General features: G+C 37.8%; 1 protein-coding gene across 2 annotated transcripts in view; it reads left to right on the top strand.

Annotated features, from left to right (window-relative positions):
* The window catches only part of grid2 (glutamate receptor, ionotropic, delta 2), a 412,550-nt gene that overhangs the window by 345,072 nt on the left and 39,596 nt on the right, over positions 1–27,882 (top strand). For both annotated transcript variants that reach the window (XM_086076174.1, XM_086076175.1), the window contains exon 13: positions 3,254–3,449. In XM_086076174.1, coding sequence (XP_085932300.1) covers positions 3,254–3,449 — 196 coding nt within the window. The remainder of the gene's footprint in view (positions 1–3,253; positions 3,450–27,882) is intronic.

The raw sequence follows: 27,882 nt of genomic DNA, 5'->3' as shown, positions 1-27,882 counted from the left end.
GCCCAATGTTGAGCCAAAGAGACAACAAGGGGGATGACCATTAAGGAGTTGTAATTGAGAGAGAAGGTCACAAAGTACATAGATTTATGAGGGCCAGGCTCAGATAATAATGTCTGTCCTTAAACTTGGTGAAGCAGCAAGTGGTTCATTCACATTCACAGCAGCTGCAGCGTTCATCAGAACGTGGACACAGAGTATGTGTGTCAGCGCTGTACAATGTTTTGAGATGTGTTTGTGGTATTTAGAATGGAAAATACTACTAAGTAAAATTGATGCTCCAGCTTGGTGCCTAATTAGGAAAAACATAACAAACAAACAAAATGTAAAAAAAAAAAAAAGTAAGCCTTGACATACTGAGAGTTGTCCACTTAATATCATTTTATTTCTCATTTTTCTATTGCATAAATAAATACTTTTAGTAAATAAACCACACATTAGTGATGATTAGGGGTGTCAGGCAATTAACATTTTTAATCATTGTAATCAATCGCATGACTTCAGTATCTAACTCACAATTAATATCTGTTCTAAATGTACAGTAAAAAAAAGTGTTCATACTATTGTTTACGTAAAGGTGGGGAAAAAAGTTAAACTGATCGAAATATGGCTGCATCTTTTAGTCATTGATACAGTAATTTCATAATTCATAAAATTAAGTTAAAATTAAAAAGATGTACTGTTGATTTGTGTTGAGGTCATTTGTCTGCCACTAGATGGCATAATTTCATTCATTAGACGTTGGCGACAGCTCAGTGCATTCTTCTTTTCATATTAAGAGCTATCTAATCTTTAACATGAAGTCACTTGTGAAATTAAAATTGCAAAATACAACTTGACCACCGGGTCTCCACAAATATATGCATTATTATTACATGTATTACTGCTAAATTTTGATGTGGACGTGTCTGACTGGAATTCCCCCTGTACAGGCTTTCCAAGTAAGGGGTGGTCATTAATCACGCGTTAATCAAATTTGTGGTATTAAAGAAACTTTAAATTAGCTCAAAATTAACGCACACATTTTGACACCCCTAATTATAACAGATATAACAATACCTCTTAAATAGTATATGTACAAAGTCATTAAATACTTACTTTATTAGTAGAAGTAAATTATTGTGTCTCATTGTTTATTAACACAGAAATAGTTGTAACTTTATTTTAAAAATGTATCTGGATTAAAGATTTAAAATTTAAATTCATTTGAAGATACAATAAAATGGAAGTCAACAAACATCAAGAAAACGAATTGTGTCGACTATGTAGTAGAATTTCATTATTTATTCTGTACTCACGATTACAGTATATCATGAACATACACGAGGAAAACAGCAGAGGAGAGAATCTCAGGCATAATGCGTATTCCCAAAGGACTAATGTGAGGGCCAACTATTAACGCCAGCGATTAACCCCACGTGAGAAAAGAGCCATGTTAACAACAACGTGCATTAAAATGTTGAAAGCCATTTGTTAAGGCAGGTCAGAGAGACGGTTGAAAAGGGTCACGGGAGAAACCGCGAGAGTCAGGACCTTGCGTAAACACGGCAGCAATTTTGTAAACGAGCATCCTTGTAATTGCACAGACACTGCCGCCATCAATCTTCCCCATTGCTAAATATACTCGGAGCGTGGAGTGCATCTCAATTAATTGCACAATAGAAGAAAAAAAAAAGTCTAGATATATCATACAGAATAAAAAATACATTTAAAATTTAAAAAATTCCTTAAAAAAAACTTAACTTACAAATGCCCCAACTTGAGAGTTTTTTAAGTTGCGAGCCATGGCTCAAGTTAATTTTTGCTTTGTGTTGCAAGCAAACATTTTACACACCAGAGTTATTATTGTTTTGGAATTTTCATTTTAGTCCGTTTTTATTTCATTTTAAGTTTTTATTTTTTTATTTTGTTAATTTTAATCAGTTTTCAGGGTGATTCTGTTAGTTTTTATTAGTTTTAGTTATTTTAAAAATGTCCTCGTTTTAGTTTCATTACTTTACTTGCATTACTTGTGTGCAATATTTTTTAAACACCCTGATAAAATGAAAAAAGTAACTCATTTCTTACGTAGCGTTGCATTTCGGCATCATCTGAATGGGCTTTTCTATTGGCTGCTGCTAGATGACGTCACTTCTGTGTGAAACACTTTCAAAAAAAAATTATTCTGGTTAAATATACTTAAAATCACATTAAAAATCATCATTACCAAAGACTAAAACGAAGGACATAAAATTTATTTTCAGTTAGTTTTCGTTTTTTTAAAAGCATTTTCATTTTCCTTAACGCATTTATTTATTTTTTAATTTTAGTTTTAGTTTTTTTGTACAAGTTTTGTGCTGGTATTCTGTCAAACTTCTGCCAAAACATTGGGTCCAAAGAGGCTGATATTCGATATTTTGAGTGATATTTGTTTGCAGTAAAAAGGAAAATATAGAGTATACATCAAAAACAACAACATTTAACTTTATTTAAATACCTTGAAAATATGTAACTTTTTTTTTTATCTACAGTACAGTAGACATCTTTGTTTTAAAAGTCTAACAAAAAGGCTCAGCAGCATGTCTTAGAAATTACAATGAAACTTTCAACAAATGAATAGCTCCCTAAAGAATTATTTCATACATCTTCGCTTAAGTTGAAAAAAAAATGCAAAAAGTGGAACCTTAAATGATTTTTTTTTTAAATAACTTACCCAATTTTAAGATAATTTGTTATTGGCCAGCACATTTTGTTAAATTTATTTTAATTCATTTTTTTAAGCTAATATGTGTCAAAATCCCAAATATCGGCGCTGATAATCGGACATACCGTATTTTCCCTTCTGCTCTGTGAAAAAAAAAACAGTTTAGTTGTGATGGTCTTCTTCATGTTTTATCATCAAATCTGTGTATTATCTGTGTGTATGTATGTGTCATACCACCCCCTAGTGGCTATGGTGCACACAAAATATAATCTGTATGTCGTATGACTTATCAAGAAGTGGCGTGGGAGTCTCCAGATGTGAGCTGTGGTTGACAACAGCTCCTGCATGAGTGTGCTCTTTGTGTTTGTGTGTTAACAATTTTCCCAGTGCCTTTGCGACTGAGGCATTCCTTTCCCACGTGCGAGGGCATTACAAGTGTACCGTAAATACCCATAAAAACAATCCAAAAATGTGGTTTGTCATCTGCTCTTAAGTAAATAAATGCCCTTGGACATTACTTTCCAAGAGTTTTTAGTCCTCAACTAAAGCATGCGTGACCTCTTCTCCTCCCAGTTCCCTCCAGGACTTGTCCAAGCAGACGGAGCTTCCCTACGGCACTGTACTGGACTCCGCGGTGTACGGCCAGGTGCGCTCCAAGGCTATGAACCCCTTCGAGAGAGACCCCATGTACTCGCAGATGTGGCGGATGATCAACCGCACGGGAGGAGCCGACAACAATGTGGAGGAGTCCCAGGAGGGCATCCGAAAGGTGAGCGCACAGTTTTCAAGTAGTGGACATCAAACTCATTATTTTCTTGTCTGAGCTTGTCAATGTTGTTGTTTCATGGGCCTCTGTTATACACACACAGACACGGCTGGCCAATTGGTCATTGGTTGAGCCACTGGGGGGGCGGTGCATTCTCTGGGTTACACACATAGTGATGATTGCATTCATTGACAGGTGGACGCTTTTTGAGAATGCACTTGAGTGAAATGACCTTTTTTGAAAAAGCATTATTTTAAATGACAGCCGAGCAGAACGAAGAGTCGTCATTAGAAGTAGCGGATCAGGATGGAGTGAGTTTCTGCTTTTGTTTTTGTCGGATGAATTCTTAACGACAGCTGTAGTGACAAACCTCAGAGTTGGCAGCAAGATGGTGGCCGTGCAGCATCCACACCGCTGAGTGTGTTTAATTCATTCAGCTTTCATTTATTGCTCGCTCGCCAGACATCTTTGCTTTTCTCCGTCGCCACTCTTTAACTTTGTGTAAAGAGGAAGGAAAGTGCGTGGGGGTGCAAATTATTGTTGGTCTGAACTCTGAAAAACAGTAGGTCAACTCTGATTTTCCTTCTTAGTATGTTACTGCGGTGTCTTTTCCCGTAATGTCTTTCTGCAGGTTTCTCCTGCAGTGTACAGTAATTGTCTATATTGGTTAATGGAAATGGAAAAAAAGTTAACAGAAAGTTTATTTAAAGTTTTTTTTATTATTATTATTCCTGTTTTTTCTCAAATTGTTGTCATTGAGCCTTTTCCACAAATGGCTTTCTTCAGTCTTCCTATTAGCATTATTGTTTTTGGGTGATGAGCTTTATTAACTGGCCTTTTTAGGTCACTGGAAAAGTTATAAATTGGCATTATGTTTTTCCAAAACTTGATTTTTTTGTTGCTATTTATTTTCCATGCTGTATTTTTTAATGGCCTACAATTACAATGAAGATTTTTCCAAAAGTTACTTGTCAATATTTTCCGTCATTATCATTGACATTTATTATCATTTGTAGTAATCATAATAGTCGTAGCCATGATAGTAGGAGGAGGGGAGGTGGGTGTTTATTTTTATTTTTTGCTCCATTATTAAAAGTTTTTTTGTTGTTGTGCCTTTCCCATAAATTCCTTATTTTTTTCTTTTTTTTCTGCTGTCTGACTGGTTAAAATGGCCTAACAGTTCGAGCATACCTGATTCAAATGAAACATCTAAAACAGGCTGGATAAGGGCTCTTGACGGCCGGACTTGGGTTTGTTCGCACCACCTGTTGCTTGGGCATGCAATTGCCAACCTATGTGAACTAGTGATCTATATTTTACTGTTGCTTTTTGTGTGTTTTTTATTTTTTAGTTTTTGAGTACTTTTTTAAAGTAGTAGCCGTTTCCATACTAGTGTTTTAGCAGTAGCAACAATATTTTATTTTTATTTTTTTTTTAAGTGGGACTCCCAAGGCTGTGACTTTTTGTTGTGCCTTTTCCTGAAATTATTTTCATCTGCTTTCTGATTGGCTTAAATGGCCTAAGTAGCCAAGTATGCTATATTTTAATAAATGTGATTTTCATTGTCCCTTGGTGGATTGCTTTTTTGCATGTGGCAATTGTGTAGTCGTGGAAGAAGAAGGACACAAATGTGAATCCTTAGTAGTAGCAGCAATTGTAATTGTGCTGTTTTAAACGAAACAACATCATTTACTGGAAATTATTATTGTAGATTTTGAGAACCACTGTTCCAATTCATTCATTTTTTGGGTTATGCTTTTGCCATAAATAAAAAAAAAAAAGCTTTCTTCTGCTTTCAGTGAGTCTATAGCGCCACCTGATGCATTGGCATGCTACTGACAGACTGAGCTTGCATTTTAATGTGGATGCAGGTTTGACCAATTTTTCTTAAGTTTGACTTAACCATTTCCATACCTTTTTATACATATTTTAGTTAATGGAGGTCATGCCATGCTGAGTTTCTCCCGAAAGGCTGCCATCGCGAGCTGTAACAGTATAAATATTTGCCACCGCGGATGTCCTTCTGAATGGAGTTCACTTTAATTAACCACTCTTTTAAAAAGTACCAACATTTTTACCTTGGAGTTTATCAGGGGTGAACAAATGTCTTCATCCGAGCAGCTTTCAAGATGTCCCCCAAAGAGTTACGTAAGCTAATTAAAACACCTCATGTAAACTTGAAAATGTGAAGCCTTTTTTCACGTCACTGACCGTTACCTTGAATAGCACATCACCGGCTTGAGGCTATTTGGCCGTGATGTCATTAACACTGCCTCATGGACATCTATCCGTGTGATATATTTAGACGTATGACGAGTCCCCGCCTGTTTGTTATATCCGAGTCCTTTGAGACCTTCATTTCCTTCTTTCTCTCTTCCTTTCAGGCCTTTTATGCCCCTTCTCTCTTCCACAATAAACCTCTCTCCATCACTGTTGTCTCCCGAGCTCGATGGATTTTCTCCCCTTTCACTTTCCGTCCCCCGCAGCAAAATATTATTAAATGTCAGAACGGGTCAGCATCTCAGCTGTCTCTAGGTGTCTCGTACACACACACACACATACACGCACAAGCACACAAGCATCCCCATTCATACACAAATATGTAATTGAATGTGCAGGCAGACATCTGTAGGCTTTGTATGGTTTTCATACATAACTGAGACTATGAGTGGCTGTCGGGGGACATAATTCAAGACTACATCACACACACACACACACTACTGAACTACATATTGCGGTAGTGTGTATGTGAGAATGTGTATTTCAGTAAATGAGAGCATTTACGTGTTGCAAGTGAAAAACAAATCTGTATATTTTATAAGCACATTTCAGTAGCATGTGTGTCGACTTTATAAATTATTTGAAACATCTTAATCATAAGTGAGGGGGAAAAGCAGTTTTATTTTTAATTTGGCTTTAAAAGCATTTACACTCGGGCTGACTTCTGTTGGCAGTTCACTACATTTGTGTGCAGCATAACAGAAAAATGCTGCTTCACCATATTTGCTTTGAACTCCGGACTCCACTAAATGATTTGAGTCTGCAGACCTCAGACCCCTACTGGATTTGTATTCAATCAGTATTTTTTTTTAACAGATTTAGGACCTAAACCATTCTGTGATTTGTAGATCAGTAGTTAGGGAACCAGTGTAAAGCCTTGAGGATGGGGATAATATGTTCTGTTCAGAACCCAAGTTGCAGTGTTCCGAATGAGCTGAAAGTATTTGATGCTCTTATGAGAGAGACCAGGCAGAAGACCATCGCAATAATCAAGTTTAGAGGTAAAAGCATAGATAAGTTTCTCCTGGTCTTGGAGCATGCGACCCTTCAGTCTGGAGATATTTTTCAGCTCGTAAAAAAAGGCTGTTTTAGCGACTGATTTGATAGGACTGCTGAAATTCAGACCTGAGTCTATCAGCACATCAAGGTTATGGACTTTGTGTTTGGCTTTTGAAGACAACGACTCCAATTGTTTATTAACAGCAAGCCTCTTTTCTTTATTGCCAATAAGCAATTACCACACTTTTGTTTTGGAAGGAAATTTGAGTTCATCCAGTTTTTAATTTGTTTTAGACAGTGACTCAACACCTTAGTTGTTGTCATTTAGTGATATTGATAGATACAGCTGTGTGTCACCTGCATAGCCATTTGACCCGAAGGTATTATATATAGGCTGAACAAAAGGGGTCCTAGGACTGACCCTTGAGGGACCCCACATGTCATGGCCATTCAATCAGATTCAAAACTTCCAAACGTGTGTGAGAGCTATTCACTTGCGTGTGAAAAAAATCTGTATTGTGTGTTGGAGCATTTCAGAAGTAAATGTGATCATCCTGAACTATATGCGACGGCCCTCATATAAAACACTGAAAGGCAGACAATGTGTGAAGACTTGCACCATGTATGCATCCTGTCACATGTCCTTTCTGTGTCATCAGCGAGTTCAATAAACTGAATCGTGTTTCACTTCTGACTTCACATCTCATCCACAGGGTGGCTTGTATAATATGAAATAATGTACCTGACATTAGGACAAATACAAAAGTGACACGTTACGCGTATTAACTCCTGTGAAGGTTTTTGTCTTATTATGATAAGTTTGTTCTTGGGTACTGTCTGTATTTAAGCGTGATACTTGCACATTCAAGGTCCCATGCATGCACATTTACATGCTGACTGCTTTTGACACTCACGATGCAGGTGCAGTAACACTCTCAAGATGCTGCACACACCCTTTGATATCGATAACACAGCCCCATTGGCTTTTATGATGTAAGTGGGAATATCTGACAGGCACTTTGAGAGTCTCTGTTGACCGCAAAGGGATTTTTGGAGTTGAGTGGATTGTCAGTCCAAGCGATTTTCTGTCGGTGTGACCTTCTTCTGCACCAGGTGAATGTGCCACTTCCCTGCGTGTGTTTGTGTGTGTGATCCTTTCTCCCACATATTTGGGACATGTCTTGCAATGTCATCTGAATGCTTAGTGTGAGGTCTTAAAGTGTTAACTACGGCTTTTTTGCCAAATTGAGCAGAGACTTGAGAGAATTTAAGTTTTTTCCGCTCGAGCGCATGCAGTAAACGACGAACAATGAACGGGCTCAAATTGGCGTGCCAGATTGGAAAACTGCGAGTAAAAGGCCTCATACATAAATGTATATGCGCATTTCTAAAACGAACCTCTCATTTCTTTGAAGAGGAATTTTCAGATGGATTATACCAATCGACAGCGTTCAGTGTTCTGGTTCAAACCAAAAAAAGAATAAAATATATATCTAGTTTTTATTGTTCTTTAAGATTTTATTTTTTAAATAATATACAAAAATGGGAATACAGGAGCCCTGTTTGACATGAGAACACTGAAGGACAGTTAGTCCACAGCAGGACAACTTCAGCATCTGTGCATTTGACCCTGATGTCCTCTTCTTAAGGAGTTAGACAGGATGCGTTTTTGTGTTTGATGGTTGCCACCGCACTAATGCGCCCTAGTAGTCCATTAAGTTAATAGGAAAATGAATTTATGTATTCGTAAAAACATGAAAATGAAGCCCTAACCAATATGTTATGTCTCTTTGCAGTCTCCCTCCTCCTAAATCTCTTCTCACTTTCTCGGTCCCTCTTCTCCTCCACTTGGACCATATATCCATGTAAGGTCACTGAGAACCCGTTTTAGTGTTTCCTTCTCATCACAGTCCCATCACCAACCGGCTCCCCAATGGTGGGAAGTAACACATTATAAATGCAGTGCTTCATTACTGTACTTTTTTCTGTTAGACAATGCTATGACTTGACTAAATTAAGCCCCTCCCTCCCTCAATTCAATTTTAGTGCTTGTCACCAAGATGTTATTAACTCGTTTGCTCCCAAAAACGTATAAATACGTTCTATTTAAAATGTTTCAAGTGTCCCAAAGATGTATTTATACATTTTTGTATACGTTTTTTTTTTATGTTAGAGCATACAGAAGGCTTTGATGCAGCCTCTCAACTGCAAAGAACGGTTGAAGAAATGGTAGTAATTACACAAACGGCCAGCAGGTGGCAGTAGAGCAAAATAAATCAACTCGGGTCCATGTTGAAAAAAGCATTTCTAAATAGATTTGTAAATAATGATGAAACCTAGCTATATTATAATGCTAATTGCTGCAAAACAGAAACAGATAGAAATATTTTTTCCCTGATGATAAAAGAGACTCTAATCTTTATTTTGGTAGGTCCCATGTTTTTATAGCGTTAGAACACAATATTCTGTGGGGCCTTGCAAAATCAGTCAAAATCCAGTAAAACAGCTGGGAGGGAAGGGGATTGCTTCTGTGAAAAGGGCTGGGAGTGAATGAGTTAAATGGAATATTCCATCCATCCATCCATTTTCTTAACCGCTTGTCCTCACAAGGGTCGTGGGGGGTGCTGGAGCCTATCCCAGCTGGCTACGGGCAGTAGGCGAGGTACACCCTGAACTGGTTGCCAGCCAATCGCAGTAAATGAAATATTTTTATGGATAGTTTTTATATGGCACTTAAGCAAAAAAGCAAGTTTTACAGCAAATAATCAGAATTAAATTAAATAAATAAATAAATGCTTTTCTTCAAATGCTGAATCGTGAAATCTATTGGGTTCACTAAAATATGTTTTTTCTTGTTAGTTATCTTGACTGAATCATAATTTTTTTGTTAGTCAGTAATGTTACTTTTCACTTTCCTCTTTCTTTCACTATAAGTATATATATACCATATGTAATATACATAAATCTTGTGTAAGAATACTTTGGCCACCTGTGCCGCGACCCCAACCGCTCATTTCATCGTCTCTATTTTTACATGCCAGGTTCTCGCTTAGATGACGATGGCACCCCAAACACCACCCACCCCCGTAACTCCAACCGGTGGTTCCAAACAAGTCTGGGCTGATTTGGCTTTGCCACGTAATCTGCATAATCTTTTATCATCATCACTGAAGCCATTATAGCAAATTGGCGAATGCTTATAGTGCCACATTATACAGCTCCTTACTCGCGGTCGCCAAATTTATGTAGCAGAGGTGAAGAAATGGCACTTTTTTTATCATAATTTCTTGAGTCATTATGCTAAATGGGCAGACATTGATAAGGAGAACATTATGGGAAAGACGAATGGACTTCTCACAAAATGAAGTTTAACACAGGACAAGTGAGTCGCTCATGTTAAATGCAAATGTGCTGTATAAAAAATGTGAATTAACATGCCCGCGCTATAAGTGATAAACACTTGCTGGACACTTCATTAAGTGTACCTGATAAAGTTATTCATCATTTTACTGTCATACTGGTGCTCATCAGGGTCGCGGGGATGCTGGAGCCGTTCCCAGCTGACGTTGGGTGAGAGGTGGGGTACAACCTGCACTCTTAGAAGTAAAAGTGCTTGTTAGAACCTTTTTAGGTTCCCCAGCTTGTCCTCATAGGAGAACCCTTTTTTGGTTCTCGTTAGAACCGTTTATGAAGGCAAGTATGTGTGTATATATATATATATATATATATATATATATATATATATATATATATATATATATATATATAAAGGGTGTCAGGCGATTTAAATTTCTGATCGTAATTAATCGCATGACTTTAATAGTTAACTCACGATTGATCACAAATTTTATATCTGTTCTCAATGTACAATAAAATGTACAATGAAATATTTTTTTCATATTCTTGTTTACCTAAAAGGGGAAAAATGTTAAGCTAATAGAAATATGGCTGCATCTTTTAGTCATCGATATAGTATTTTTTTTTTTTTAAACGGTGTAATATTGATTTGTGTTTTTTTGCCACTTGATGGCATAATTGCATTTGTAAGACGTTGATGACAGCTCCAATCTAATCTTTAATCAGATTAGTCACATTTTAGAATTTTCATTAATCATGATCAACCACCAAATTGAAAAGGCTTTTTATCATTTTTTTTTCCACCAAATTTGAAGAGCACCAGTTACATGTTAATTCTTTCGACATAATAATAATGTTGAGAACGTCTTTTTTGATCCACTGCACACTCTCATCCTCCTCTTTTACTAATCACTTGCATAATTTATAATTAAAACAAAAACCCCAATAGTTTGACATGAACAATTATTCTGAATGTCATACACAAACATTTATTAAATGCTTTTCTTGAATGCATGAAATTATGTTCATTGCTCAAACACAACCTGTGCTACCTTTAACGTAACCATCTTCTGTCAAGCTAAAGAATTATCTACGATAAAAATGAATAGTGCCATTAATCTGTGTTAATACGTTTTTGTGATTAATCAATGAGTCAACGCTTTCACTTTGACAGCACTAATGTTATTATTATTATTATTGTTATTATTATATACCAGGGTTTCACTGTAAACCAGTAACGAAGTTTAATATTATTTGAGCGAGACGGACAAATAATAAAAGCCTTCATCAGCCGCCTCATGGGCGAGCCTCTCAGCATCGCCATCACAGCCGTCAAGCAGCGTTTGTGTGTCAGTGCCCAGCATGATCGCGCTCGTCTCGCTCGTGTCACTGTCAGCGTCCTTTTAAAAGCGGCCTCCTGCCAACAAGCCATCGGTCCGAGTTGCCAAGGTTACGCGGCGCGGCGGCCGTCTGCGTTGCTACGACCGTACCAGGGACCGCAATGCATCTCAAGCTTTGTCAAGAACAAAGGTTTTATTTTTGAAGGATGTCTTGACGCTTCTCAACTTGTATCTGACGAGACTACTCTGATTAGATTTATGAAAATTAGCATCTTATTTATATTGTTTGTAGTGCGTTTTATTAGACGGTAGTGAAATGTCCACAGAAAGCCGCCTTGATATACATCTGTCACTGCTCCTGATTACGAGCGTGCACAATATCCTCTGCAATAATTCAGCCTTGGCTAAGACCAAATGCCTTTTTGGCATTTCTATTTTCTACAAGTGCAAATCACCCTGACGGCAGATGCAAGAAAACGAAGAAGAAGAAAACGAGAAATCCGAGAGAGAGAGAGAGAGAGAAAGCTCTCTTTCCTGCAGAGTGTGATGATAGCTCATTTGAATTCTACACAACGAGCCCAAGCAGCAAACATATTTTCCCCGCTGTTGCAATCCTGCGCTTACGTTTGTGTGATTACTGCGTTCCTGTGTTGAAACTCAGATTTGGGCAAAAAGGCAAACGAAAAGGAGCAGAAAGCAAGAGGCGAGTCCCTCTATTGAAAAAGTGGGAGGTTGTAAATATTGATGGGGTATTTTGGAATAAGACGGCGATTTGTGACAAAATGGAGACTGGGGAAAAGCGGGTGGAGAAACCAACGAGCACTTTGCCGCTGGAGATGGGATGGGATCACTGCACTCGTGAGAGACCGTCTTTGCTGTTTAAAATAAACAAAAGCAGTGGATAAGGGCAGACAGATGTCTGCTTATGAAAGCTTTTGATTTGGAGAAACTTTAAAGATTTTCAGTCATCTCCGACTCAAGACAACCAAAGTGATTTGGTCATATCAGTGTGTCATCACTGTCTGATATGAGGGGCCATTCGGGACACAAGGATCAGCTCTATGCGCACGGGTGAAACATTTTCATATATACTACTGATTTATTTATTTATTTTGCTCATACACACTACCGTTTTTTTTTTTGCTCCCATAAAAAATGCTGAAAGACTGAAATATTCTCACACTCACTAGTGAGACGTTCTCACACAATTGTGAAATGCCCTCACACACACACACTAATAATAAGTTATCATACACATGAGCTTGTAGTAGTTTGGTGTGTGTGACGGCATTTTAAGGAGCGTGTATGAGAGCGATTTTACTAGTGTGTATGAGAACATTTTCAGTCGAGTGTATGTGAGAGTTTCACTAGTGTGTCACAGAATTTTCTTTAGTGAGTGTGAGGACATTTTCAGTCGTGCGTAAGAGAGCCTTTTACTAGTGTATGAGAAACATTTTAGCAGTTGTATGAAAGTGTTTAAATTTGTGCGTATGAGAACAATTTTAATAGTGCGTATGAGTGTTTCACAAGTGTATGACAATGGTTCAGTTGTGTGTATGAGAGCCTTTCGACGTTGTGTGTGAACGCATTTCAATTGTGTTTATAAACCATAAACAAATCAGTAGTGTTTGTAAGAGGCTTTCAGTAGTAAGAATGAGAGCTAATTCAGCCCCTCATAGTCTGATAGTTCTGAACTCCTGTTTCAAAGGCAGTGTTGTATTATACGCGGAGAGCAGAATTGTGCCATAGTGTCGCTGTAGCGCAACTTCCCCGAGTTGATGTCACCCACAAAACTCTATTAGCAGAAATACTCTCCCTCGGGTCTACTCAAAGTCGCACATTTAACATGAATTTCATTTGGTCAAACTTTGCTTTTTATGAGCGTAATTTGCTGTTTTTCCAGCTCATCTTATCTTCTTTTTATTTTAGGCTTATTTGTCATTTGTTTTCACTGCCGCTCTCCTTTACTCTCTATAACTATTTTTAATAATTACAGCATCTGACCAGTACATTTCTAAGAGTCCATGTAATTAATTAACTGTACTTGGGATTGTGTAGATGTGTGTGTGTGTGCGTGCGTGCGTGCATATTTTCAATGACTACAACTTTAGTGTTATTGTATTTTTCCATAAAAAGGTTGGCTTATCATGAGAGCCTTGCTGAGATAATGCAAAAGTGGGGGGGGAGTATCTGACATGCATGTTGCTATGATTTATTAGAGGGATGGGAAAGGGAGCGGGACACAATCAGAAAGAGAGAATGCAGTATAAAGTGGAGCGCATGTATTATGCGCATATTTTGAGAGTATTTCTACAACACAGTTATTTCCACTTGCATTCTCAAAAACTCTGTGTGGATCGACTTATCATCAAATGGTAAGTTTTAAGTCACTTTGAGTATTTTTTTGACAATTCTGCCTAGAAATACACACAGCACATCTATCAGTCCACGTGTTATTACCCCCCCCCCCCTCAACATTTTAAGAGATGAAATCCCAGAATATTTGATGGCGCCTATAAACCTGCGATGCTTAATGTTCAGCGCTTGTAAAAGTGGCCCTCAGCCAAAGCTCCTAACCATCCGTTGCCCTCCATAAGCACGATTCATTTAACAGCAAGACCTTCCATTGCCTACGTATTGTATGCCCAAAAATTAACTGTTATTTTTCCTCATCATTTTGTGGCTCTGTTCTTTGAAAATTTGCTCTTTTTTTTCTTGTAGTATTACAACTTTATCTTGTAAAAGTTCAACTTTATGATCATAATAGTAAAACGTTTTTATTTCATTCTTGACACTTAAAGGGACAGTCAGTGATCCCTAGCGCCATCTAGTGGTAAAATAAATCTTCATTTTTAAATCTGACTGTTTATGTCCAAAAAAAAATGTATCGCATAAACGTATTTTTTAATATAATCATAGGTCTAGTAATAACTAATTATATTAACATGGTTGTAGTGCTTGTAATTTTTCTATAAATTTGTTCTCATCAACTACTTTTTTCTCGCATAGTAACTTTATTCTTGTATACTATGATTTTATTCTCCACGAATGGATCTTCCTCCTGACTTACTTTTTGTAATACTTCGAAACATTTCTCTAATAATTACTTCTTCTTTTTTTTTCAAACACGTTTTTTTCCTCATAATATTAGAACTTCAATCACAACCCTCCAGTAAGCAACTTTTGACTCATAATTTTACACCGGTTGTTGTTGTTTTTTTATTATTTTTGTAATATTCCAACATGATCCTCTCCAAATTATATTTTTTCTTCTCATAATTCATTTTCCAAATATTAATAGATTTTCCTTATTACACTTTTAATGTTTATTCAGATTTTTTTTTTTTATCTTGACTTGTAATATTTCTACATTTAAGACGACAACGTTTGTGTTTTTTTTTCTATAGTAAAACTTTATTTTCCAAAGAATGAAAACTTTTTTTCTACTAATATTCCAACTTCATTTGCAATATAATCAGAACATTTTGCTTATCATAGTCAAACTTTTTTCTTGGCATTATTTTAAAATATTTTAACATTTAAGCTTGTAAGATTTAATCTTTATTACTGTAATTTTAGTAATATTGATGTCCCTTTTTTCTCTCTAAAATAACTTTATCATCCAAATATTACAGCTTTTTTCTCTGTTCATGTAAAATCACCACTTTTGGCTCTTTATTTCTTAGGCTTTACGACAATTTCGACTTAAAGTATTACAGCTCTATTCATGTCAAAATATGCTATTTTGGGGGGTAATTTTCCAACCGTATTTCCATCCAAATTTGCACCCCCCCTCCCTCTCCCACCCCCACACACAAATTGGCCCTACAAATTTCTGAATGTAATATTTAAATATTTCGACTTTATTCACTTAGTATCTTTATGTGTTTTGAGTGTAAAAGAAATACAAATCTGTTTTAAAAAAAAAAGGGGGGGGGGGGAGAAATAAAAACTACCCAGTATTTGGCAATGGCAACTTTTTCCAGATTTCCTTCCATTTAGGGATCCACCCATCGGACAAATTGTGTTTTTTGTGTAAGCCAAACAAGGCAATACCTCTCACTATCACATTTGATTTCTTGGGCTTTCTCTTGTTCACGACCGCTATTGGTTGAAAATGTGTAAATTGCGTTATTATAAGATTATTCCCCTCTATTTGGCAAAGCGTAGGAGATTGCACAATTGGTTTGTCTTGGGGGGGAAACAAGGCGGGAGTCAGCAATGCAATTAGTCCAATAGACTACACAATGAGCCGCATTGGCAATGTTTGACAACAGGATTAATTTGAGACCCGATGGCCTCCACTGTAAGATAAGAAATCCGCAAGCCTGACCGAAAGCGAAGCATTCGATCGCTATCTTAATTCCCGAGATAAAAAGTATGAAAAAGAAGAATGGAGGAGGGAATTTCTATTGGGACAATATCCTACACATAGTATGTCTTGTGCCCTCGTTTGTCTTCACTTTCTCGAAGCCTTCTCTCCTCCTTTGTGCTGTCATCTCTCTTTTGTTTTCATCATCTTCCCATTTACCACTCCTCTCTTCTCTCACTGCCGGGCTCCGAGCGGCGGTCAAGGTGTTCCTGCAGTGCATCCATCTTTCTCTTCGCCTCTCGCTCTCTGTCCTCTCATTTCCTCGTGGCTCACAGGGCAGCCACGCCAGGCGTCTTTATCTATGTCCGCGGAGGAGGTAACGGCCCGGTGCCAGCTACTAATGGACTTTTTGTAAAAAAAAAGAAAAAACACATAACCATACATCACACCGAGCGGAGGAAGGCGTCGGGAAGCCGGGCCGAAGGGAGTGGTGTAGTCTGACACATATACAAAAAAAAAAAAGTTTGACAAAGACATAAAAGGGAAAGTCATAGTGAAGGAACACTGTGAGGAAAAATGTATGCTAATGTGACTCCATCCACATCTGTCTGAAAACCACGAAGCAAGGATCTCATAGGCTTTCATCCTGAGCATTGCAAGGACGTATAGTTTAGCCATGGGTTGTTAGTGGTTGTTAGCCACTCACATAGCTTTTCTCCAGATCAAATTATCCATAAATTATTTAATTTACGTGATATGGGATTGTAGTCTGTGGGTACAGTTAATCCCTGCAATTTGCTTGGGACTAGGACAAAATGCAGTGAATTCCTGCAAAATTGATTTTGTGCATATATATATATATATATATATATATATATATATATATATATATATATATATATATATATATATATGACTTTTGGCTAACAATATTATAATTTTGGATATTTTCATAGCAAATAAATTTAATGGGATAAGTATTTAATAATTGCTTGCGCGGGGGTACTTAATATTCCATCATTATTCTCCTAATATTAAAAAAAAAATCTTGTAGTATAATTTCATTCTGATTTGTTTTATTAATATTCAGAAATGTTTTCTTCATAATTTCAGAAGAATAATATTGTAATATTAAGAGAAACAAATATTGTAAAATTGACTTTTATTCCTAGAATATTATGGAAACTATTATGACCAAAAATGGCGACTTCCATAATAACGGTATAATATTTTGTCTCATTAATTACAATTATTTTTAAAACTCTGACATTTTATTAAAATTACTGTTTTCTTGTGAACTGTACTTTATTGTGTAATATTTGCTCTCTATTGTCATAAAATTATAATTAGTTGACATCGCCATATGCTTATTATGTAGTTATGTAGGTATTATGATGCATTCTTACCCCTTCAAATAATTAACTTACCTCAAAGTCAGTCAAAGGATCCAAATGGTGAATGAGTTCAACTAAAAATGGCACACACAAAGACAGCAAGTATAATTACAAAACCAACCAAAGTTTGTGATGGCAGCTGGATTCCTCATAAACCCTTCAGCAAAGACATCAAAATAAAGCTTTGAACTTAATTTCCCACCAATTGAGAAATATTAGACAAGCCGTCAAAGTGAGTTGAGCTGGAAAGCCAGTCTATCAAATTATTTTCAGTCCCTCCGTCTGTAAATAGCTTACGATGATGTCATCAGGCAGCCAGACATTTTTTTTCTTCAAAATGTGGCAATGGGAAAATATGACTGTCACATCTCTTTGCAAAAAGTAAGTTTGCCATTTTATTTGCTAGGTGGTGACGCATCACTCATACCTTCAAGAAGCCTTCAAAGCAGACCACAAACAGACTTTTTTTTTTTAACTCTACAGATGATCTTTAAAGTAACTTTTTACAGTCTTAAAGGAGTCATAGTACACTTCTTTTCACAATCTAACATCTACTAGGAAAGTAGTAATTGATAATATGCCACTCGTTGTATGAGCTCAGCCAGCTTGATTGTTTCCACTCCATATATCTCCATGAAAAATGGTGATCTTGTAAGAAATGTCAAACATTTCGCGGAAATAAGTGAGCCGTATCTTTAAAGCAAACTCATCAACGCCAACAAGAAAAAGGCTTCAAGCTGTACGTGTCAAATGTATCCATAACTTTAAAAATAAGCTGCATGTACACAATAACTCTTGCAGTACAAGCGGAGAGACTCAAAACTGCGTTGTTTGTATCTGGTTTTCAATACAAGTACATTACATGCATTCATTACTTGAAATGTTCCTGGTTTATGTCTTTATACAAGAATAAAAAATATGATGAATGCCGAACGAATATCCTCTCAGAAAGTTGCATTTTTGTCCAAAGATAGCAGCTACATCGTAAAAAAAAAAGGGGAGTAATATTTATTAGAAAAAAGCTAGTAACGTTTTTTTCACTCAGAAATTCGAAGTAAATTTTACAAAGAGAATGTTGAGTACATTTGACCAAACAAACAAACAAACAAACAAACAAACATAGCTATTTACGAACTCATGACCTTCAGCTAGGGAGACAGAGACATGCTACCACCTGAGCCATGCCACGCTTGCTGTTTGCCACTATACTGCATTCCTGGTGTGTCCAAAATGAGACCAAAACCGGTCTCTACTAGGATTCCACCTGACTCCAGCAATATACTAACATACAGAAGGAGTGGCATTGCTTAGGTGGTAGAGTGGCTGTCATCCAAGCTGAAGGTCATGGGTTCTTTTCTCAATGCTTACATAGTTTTATATATATAGAGGATGCAGGAGAGGCGAAGCCTCACCGTTCTAAAAAAATTGCTGCTTTCCTATTCAAATATGTACATGGGTGAGCAGTCAGCCTCACTAATCTCACACAAACGGCAGAAGTAGAATAGCAACAGCGTCTATTGGTAAAATTACTAGACTACAAAAGAGGAGGTTTTTGGGAAGTGGCTGTTCTGGCTTCTTTCACATCTCCAACACATTCTCAGACACATGCTTTCTTCTTGTTCATAGTCAGGCTAATGTATGGAAAAAACTGGAATAGGCTTTTCAGCCATTAGCTAGGGATAGATTGCACAGAAGAAGAAAACGTGAATAGACAACGTGTTACGAGTGAATTATGAATATGCAGAGGATTGCTGTAGAATAATATTTATGGCAAACGTGTGTCCTTTGCAGCAGTGGCAATCTATGAGGATGTACAATGAATTGCTATTTCTAAATGACTGTTTGGCAACATTGTCCGCGCTCTACCGGGTGCCATTCCGACTTCCCCCTGAGAAACACGAATCCTTAAAGTTCACTCCTAAATTGGAAGACACATTTCACAGAGAGGAGTCGTGACCTTTTATACACAGGCACGCATCCCAGCTGGATCGCAAGCACCATCAAAGCGCTTCCGAATCACCTCGCCGAGCTTCTTATTGGCCCATTTGGCCACAACAAGTCAGTGCAGTCCAAGTTGATTTGCATTTTCATTACCCCTCGACGCACGGAGGCGCGCCATCATCACGGCCCAGCCAAAACCTCGCGTGATCCACCTCGGCCGTTCCGCTTACAACCGTTAATAAAAGTATAAGAGACAACGTGACACAGGTGAAGAGAAAAAACTCCGTCTTCAGCTCTCAAATGCACTTTAGTAACCCCGACTGCGTGTAAATTTCCGATATGGGCTTTCTATTTTGTGATTTAATGTTTTTTGCTTTCTTCTGTATAGGAGCCTGATGTTATCACCGGCAACGGGAGACGAGCAATCCGTCAAAGACACACTTTCAAATCTCAAATAGAGAAACTGATATGAGATTATATTGGGAGAAAAAATATATATTTTAAAGCGTAGTGTCTTTTTATAAGCACACAAAAGGAATTAAGACGTCTTTAAGAAGAGAATGGGGTTCACAAAGAATGTGATGTATTACCACAGAAAAACTGAAATAAATGAAATAAGAATTAACAAGTAAAGCATGGTCATAGCTGACCGAAGATTTTTTCCTTCAATTCCAATGTTAATGTGTTTTTGTATGCTTATGCCTTCACATATGCGCTGCAAAAAAAATAAACAAATTCAAAATTTCAAGGCAACAAATAACATTTTAAAGTGGGCAATTCAACAAAATATTTAAAGTTTTTATTATTTATTTTTATTTTAAGTTAATATTCTAAGAGTTTACCGAACCAATTGTCCCTTTTATTGTCCCCAAATGTAAGTAAAAAGAACTCAGTAACTCAGTTCAAAGTGTGTGATATATACTGTATATAGTTTCTATTCTATTGAGTCTGGAACTTCTCCCTCCCAACGAATGAGGTTTCACTGCTGCAGTCAGATGGAATAGAATGATAAAAACAACCGTAACCCAGAATTAATCGTGTTACGAGGATCCACGAACAGGCCTTCGGAGTCCAGCTCGGACCAGCTCTGAATGTTAACACGCTGCAGAGTGCATGCGCTGTTGTGCGGCAGGTGTGCCATTGATGCTAGTCACCAACCATGTGACGAGGACGAGTGGACTTTGCAAATTAAACGCTCCCTCGCCACTTGGCAGGCCCAAATACAGTGTGTGCGTGTGCGTGTGTGTGGGCCCAATGTGTGAGGTCTCATAGAGGTCATGACTCATTGGCGTGTTCTAGAAACGATGTGTGCGGAACATTGCACCCACATCAATGTTTTATTCCACCCGCGAAACCTTAAGCTACAGCTAACAGCCCTCTCTTTTATTTCTGGAGGGCTTTAAAAAGCCCGCATGGGTGGATATTATGGATTCAAAGTCGAGGAAGCAGAAGAAGAAAAAAAACTTTATGAGTCCCTGAAGGCGGAATGAATTGTTTTCCGCTCTCTTATTGACTACACAAGGGCCAACAAAAACAACATTACAGAATGTATTCCAAAGGAGAGATTGAGGGTGTTGCGCTAAAATAAAGCGACCCCTCCCCAGGAGTTGGGGGTTCGGTACATTGCTAGAGGTAAATTGGCATCACTTCAGCAAAGCATTGGTAATCTCCTTAAGTGTCCACCATCCATCAGTGGTAAAAAAAAAAAGAAACATTTTGTCCACAACAGGGCTGGACTGGCACCAAAATATCCGCCTTGGCATTTTGACTTGAAATACTAATTAAATAGCACCGTATTGGCCCCAAAAAACGTCGGCCCACCGGGCATTTGCCCTGCAGTCCAGCCTGGTGAACAATAAACAAAAAATAGAGAAAAACAGCTGCTTAGACCTCAATATTGTTTTGGCCAAATCTTAAACTATTTGTCCTCATTTTTGAGTTTTAACTTACTTTAAAATTACCTATCAGCCTAGTTACTATAAAATTAAACTAGATCATGTGCACGTGTTCGTTAGGGCTAAGTAACAAACAAGCTTCATAGACACTGAAATCATCTTTGGGCATTTATTACAGTTTCATAGAACATAACATGGCATGAAATTCTTTGCAAACCGGGTTAACACACTTGCTGAAAAGAAACAATTACGTGCGTTCCCCGCATTATCCTTATCTAGCTAGCTTAAGGCTAACGTTTGGACAGCGTTGCCCAAGATTCAGCTGTAATACGAAATGTGATGTTCCAGAGTTTGTCAACCATTACGGACCGACTTATTCCATTAGGAAAGAAATGATCATAAATGTGTTGGCTGCAGAGATTTGCTTGACTGACACTGGAGAGAGAGACACAAAGTCGACATTTTAATTCACTGCTCATCTTTCTGACACTCAGCAAAAACTTCAAGACACTTTTTTTCCTCATTTCTTTCAGTCCGCTGTCATTCGCTCTGAGAGGTCGAGCGGCTCTGTAATCTGCAACGACCTTGAAGTCGCTCGCCGACCCTGCGTGTTGGGAGCGGCGAGGTGACAGACACTGTTCACTTTTGGCTCTTTGTGTGTATCCAGCGTGAATGACTGACTGAGTGGGAGGGGCTAGCGAGCAGCGCCACTGAGGGAAAAATTGGGTTTGCGTGTTTGAAAGTGGGATTGATGGTTGAATGGATGGACAGAACCGTCTCATCGCCTTGGGTCGCTCTTCAGTTACATTAAATCACACTAAAAAGAATATCGAATGTCTTCACTGTGCACTCCGCTGTCTGTGTGTATACTTTACACATAATTGTCTCAAGACACCATAAATTTCGTAGAGTAAATTTTACTAAATCTAAAAATAAAACAAAAAATCCCTCAAGGAACAATCCCACAACTTTCAGCATAGAGACGGCCACTCTATCACTTGAGCTATGCAATGCTTACTGTTGGATAACATTGCCGGTATGTCCAAAAGGAGAGAAAATGGTCGGCGGTGTGAAGAATCCACCTGAAACCAGCGATTTAGTGACACCATCTCCCAACCTGAAGGTTCTTTGAGTGTGTTTTTTTTTCCTTTTTTTTTTATATTTTACTCTCTTCCAAGTGTAACATTCACTCTAGTTTAGACTGGGACCGAATATAGTCTTTTTAGGATAAAATTGACTCTACAGTTGCATGCTTGAAATGTAAACTCTGTGGCCACTTCATCACAATCGAGGTACCGCATATCAAAGATTTTCTCTTTAATAATACGTTTGTTATTGATGCTGTAGATTTGCACCATACCGAGAGCCTAAATTAGATAAGATGCAACGCTAAATGCGTAGGCGGTACGGTGACCTAGTGTTTACCACATATGCCTCCTAGTTAAGAGGTTCAGGGTTCACCAACACATGCACAGAAAAAGCAGATAACAGATTTAATTGGTTGTTTTCACACTTGATGGGTGGACAGGCCAATTTGTATACAAGCAATTAAAAAGTACATTTTCCATAGTGCTATTTGTACATTTTTACTTGTAATGTGCTCCACGAGTGGTGAATTAGGTGTGTGTAACAAAAGCATTTTGAAAAAGGCAACATCCCAATTGGTTAGTTGGCTGGCTGATTGGTTTCTTGATGAATTCTGAGGTCTCTTGTTGCCCGGCAACAGGATACAAACAAGGCAGACGTTGAAGAAACCTGACCCTTAAACGTGCACTCTTGTACTTGTGCGAAAGAATCAATTAAGATTTCCAATGCAAAATAAAATGCAGCAATGTGTCCTTAGCGGAGGCAAGCAAACACAAATAAAGAAGTACAATGCAACAAACGGAAGATGAAAAGAAAATAGAAACTTGCCGCATCCTATTAAGTGTGGCATCTTGGTTTTGGCTCACTGATCCATGGCGGATGATCTGTCTCCCACATCTGTCTCCAATTACTCCTCACTTCCACTATCATATCCCTCATCGGCTTAACGGGGGTCTGAACAAACATTTGCATATGGTGTGACAATAGCCAATGTATTTGTCTATTTATTTATATTTTCTTACCTTCCCGCGCTTCCCGAAGAAACAAAGAGGAATATTGACAGCCGAGGGTAATTAAACAACAACGGCAACAAAAAAAAGACTGAAAGGCAATGAGGAAGTTGTCAGATTGCAATCTCAGGGGAGATGGAGCCAACTCGAGCGAGCCGTCGGACAGAACTTCTCCAGAGAATTGATGCCACCTGCGTGCGAGGCTGCCATTAGCCTTCATTGCGCTACCAGTACCTGTTTGCTTATTCCTTGTTGTTTTTTTGATCAAAAACAATTTTTCAATTTTCATAATTGTTACCTGTGCCCAAAAAAAAAAAAGACAGTTGACAGGATATTACATGAAATGTCAGCGAATCTCATGAGACTTCAGCTATCAACAAGCAACTGTGTTTAGATATTTATTTAAATTTTTGGTGGCAGAGGAACAATTTGACCAGAAATGCAAGATAAGATTTAAAAAAAAATACATAATGGTATTTTAAGATTTCCATTTAAAATATTAATAATACAAACGTTGCAAGTGCCAGTATGTTAACTTAGTCGTTAGCGTGGCTGCCTCACATTGGAGCGGTTCGAAAATTGGGTTTAAAAGTGTGTGTTTTTTGTGTGAAGTATTGTTTGACTATTGAGCAGGGATGTCCAAACTTTTCCTCCGAGGGCAACATACAGAAAAAATGAGGGATGCACGAGCCACTTTTTTAGACTTAAGTTTATTAAACACACCTAAATTGGTAAATCAAGCAATTAGGTAATATACAGTTACTTTGGAAATGTGATTCAAAAATGTGATAAGACAAATATTTTATAGTTGTTTTCAAAATATTTGTGTGTTCCGTCCCTGCACTAAAGAGCAGCCAAATCCCATCTTGATATTCATAACCCAAACAAGGGCCATCTGTAGTAATGTGTCTTTAAAAAAAATAATAATAATAGTAACTTGGAGATGATTAATGTGTTAGTTTCACAATTCAGACATTGACACAAAGCAGAAGGTGGAAAAAACCATTTTTGCTTCTGATAAAGGGATCATCTATTATTCACCAGTGTTATGAAGAGTACTGTTGCTTTTTACTTGTAAATACTTATTTTTGTATCTTTTCATATCTAGAAACGTAGAACTTGGGAACTGTGAGGCATATGTGCAAATGATACCCTGTAAAAAAAGCAACTTATTGTGGAAAAAAAACAATGAAGTGCCGTCTCTTTCAGTTCTTATGTGTTGTAAACCCCTCTCCAACACCCTCTACCGCCACCTTCAGGACTGAAGTGTAATATTACTGCAATTGATAAGAACAACTAGGATGAGGATGGGAGAATTTCATACTATTTGTGCATTTTAATATTTGAAATTGAGTGCCACCTGCTTTCCAGTACAAGTGCACAATATGAAGAAATGACTATGGTGGATACGCAGCTGAGTGTCAGAGGATCTTATTATCACACATACAGTATAGGGGTCTGCATCGGAAATGCCACATATAAACAAGACAGAGCCAGTACTGGGGGGGAAAATGATTGACAGCAAAGGCACAACACAAAATTGATCTCCAGACATGGGAGGTCTGAGACTCACGAAGGGACATACTGTCTCTCTGCTGCGTCCTTGATTGATTTGACTTGCCCCTAATCTCATTTTTATTCAAATGTCTGCACATGTTTCTGGAAGCCTGGTGGAATATTCAACCGGGGGAGGAATCTGTACTCCCTTGATTTGTTAAATAAGAATTAAACAAAAGCAGCAGCAGAGTCAGCAGGATGCAATAGAGAGCGATCCAGTGCCGAGACGAGGTTAGGAAGATGCTCGGAGGTAGAAAAAAAGATGTTTGATCTTGCACTGTGTGCTTTTGGATCAGAAACAGTCGCCGCGAGAGTTGGAAGATTGTGTGTTGTTTGAAAAGAAATCAGCACAAGTTGCAATTATTTGGGTGCGAGGCTGCAGTCATCTTTTTTTATTTTATGCTTGTGTGGCCTAAGATGTGAAGATATCAAGATGCGAGTGTGTCTCCGGGCAGTTGCTCTTTTCTTTAACTCGGCGAGTCTCATGCCTACTTTGCTCTTATTTCTCTGAATCATATGAATCAAAGTCATAGAGGAGTGATGCAAGATGACAGTCAAACAGACACGAAGCTACAGTAGACTTTCGAGATACAAGTTAACTCTTTGTCGGGCACTCCCTAAAATACTTGAAAAGTCTATATTTTTTATACTTTTTCAATAGCAGGGTACATATTCATATATATACTGTGTATATATATATATATTTATATTATACATTGATGGCTGGTTTATCATGATTTTTAGTCACAGCTTGGCTAGAAGAAAGTGTAGTGTATATTTATAGTAGCAATCCTGGAGAAGAAATGGAAAAAGCTAACAAATACAATATTACACTGCGGCATACAATCCCCTTTTGAAGCAGTTATATTATGCAGCCCCCAACAAAAATAATATACAAGATGTCTACTGTATATACAACCTTACATTTATGAACATGCTGCCTTATTGTTATTTATTCACTGCATATTTTAGTCTTGTCTTGAGTCACACTCCAGTTTTGTAAACTTGCACTATTCAGTGACAACTAAGGCTTTCTATTCTATGATTAAAAAAAAATCCTCAGGAATTAATTTATACAACAGTTTAATGTACCAGACATTCATTTAGGGTAGGACTTTATTTTAAAGAGTCAAATCAAAATATTTACAATTCAATATGCAGCCTCACTAGTCTAAACTCAGTACGGTATTCTGATTAATATTGTGGGAGACCATTAAGCAGCAAAATCCAGCCGTTTTTAACCATCTCAGAAGGCTGCCATTTTGCCTAAAGGCTCAGCTTGTTCACGTCACATAACCAAACCCAGAAAGCAGGTGAGCCATGATTGGTCGTTACCTGATGTCATCAAAATGGCCGCCCCCTGAGATGGATAAACGTGGGTGGATTTTGCTGCTTAATTCCTATTCCGCAAATGCAATATTAATCAGAATGCTGTGTTAAGATCAGTTAGTATGCATAGAACATATTTTTATAACTGACTTCCCCTTTAACGCATACCAAATACTGAAGGTCTTCAGTTTATGACGAAGATCTGAGTTACGGCGGCAACATACGACAGAAGTTGAAATTCACCACAGTCACTAACTATGCTAATGGAGTTGTAAAGCCATAATTACAATAAATATTTGTTTGAAAAATGCTTCTATGCTATAAATATAAAACAATTAAATGAAAAGCAGTATGACGGTAAGTGAGTATGTCATTTTGTGCTGCGGGTACCACCTGTTCTTATACCGCTCTGCAAACTATTTAATTTTGAAAACCATATAAATATGCCAGTACCGTTGTAAACTGAGGACCCCCTGTATTTCACTGGCATGATACAATGCAACAACAATCAAGAGTTGCAGCAACAATAACACAGGCTCATGATCCTGGGATGTTATTGCTTCATTAAATGAGCTACGCCGCCGCAACTCCCCAAAAAAACATTTTCAAGCGACAAACAAGAACAGCGAGAGAGAGAAACAGGATTGTGTTAATTTACTCTTCTCCTCAAGTGGAGAGGATCCAAATTAAAAGAGTGACGCGAGTGATGGAAATCCAAGCGAGACACCGAGGTGCCTTCAATTTTGTGATTATGGATGTAAGCAGGTTGTCATTTGTGAAGGGCTAAAACGAGGTCTGATGCAACGATTAGTATTCATGTGTTGATGTGTTGTCGGGCTGCTGGGAGCCATGTTGTTGCACTTTAAGGGAGTTTTGAGAAAGTTTACCCTGGCGCAACTCTAGACATGCTACAGTGAAGACCTCAGAGTCAACACTTTTAGCACAGAGTTCACTTGAGGCAAAAGTCAACGCGGTTCTTATGCCCACACAATAAAAGTGCTAAAAGCTCCCAAGATGCTACTAAGTGCAAACAGTATGGCCTTACACAAATACAAATTTGGGCATCCATTTGATTAAAAACGTTGCTGTATACTCCAGGCATGGTTTAAAAATGTAAAATGTTTGCACCCAGAACACTTAATGAGAGCGCATTGCACGTTAGTCTTCATAAAAGTTATTTTTAAGGTGTTTTTGTTTGATTGAGGTGGGATTACCACAACCTCTGAGTCCACTTCTGTCTCTTATTACATTTCAACATGTTTTAAACAGCTACATGCTCAAGGTCATTGGACTTCTCATAGTAACTTCCTGGTTTTAGCTCAAGCGAAGTACACACATACATACCCATTTTTAATCATCGTCATCTCCTCCCGCACACCAAAGGCTGACCTGTGAGAGGCAGTATGTTGCCACAGGGCTTCTGTTAGAAGAAGAAATGTAAGCCGCTAGGCTAACTGTTAGCTTAACTGCTAACTACATTGAAGTATTTATGAATGATTAATTAACAGGAATAATTAACAGAAATAGTTGCTCCTCTAATTTTGTGCAGCAACAATGGCACCTTCCTAATTAGCGTAACTCGGCGCTGACTTTACGCATGAGATCATCATAAGGGCAGTGGTTATTTTGTCGTGACAGGCAATTCTCCTGCTAACGTTATTTTGCCGCGAATAATGAGGAATTCTTGTTATAAATCAGCAGCCATTTTCCGTGATTACTTTTAAACATTTACAAACGTATATGAATAACGCAAATGTGCACGTTTAGGTGGCTGCGCGGTTTGCAACATGAGCACTTAGCTTAGCGGTTCATGGCCAAATAACGCTAACAAGAGAGATGCCGGTCACGACAAAATAACCACTGCCAATCCTAAATCCTGAACAAGTCTGATATTTACGATTGTCTGCCTCAACTGTTCTCAGAGCAGATCAGGAAG

Source organism: Leptonotus elevatus, chromosome 5 (assembly GCF_054856555.1).
Source record: "Leptonotus elevatus isolate MCC_2025b chromosome 5, RoL_Lele_1.0, whole genome shotgun sequence".
NCBI lineage: Eukaryota > Metazoa > Chordata > Actinopteri > Syngnathiformes > Syngnathidae > Leptonotus > Leptonotus elevatus.
This window is presented reverse-complemented; position numbering and strand designations above follow the sequence as displayed.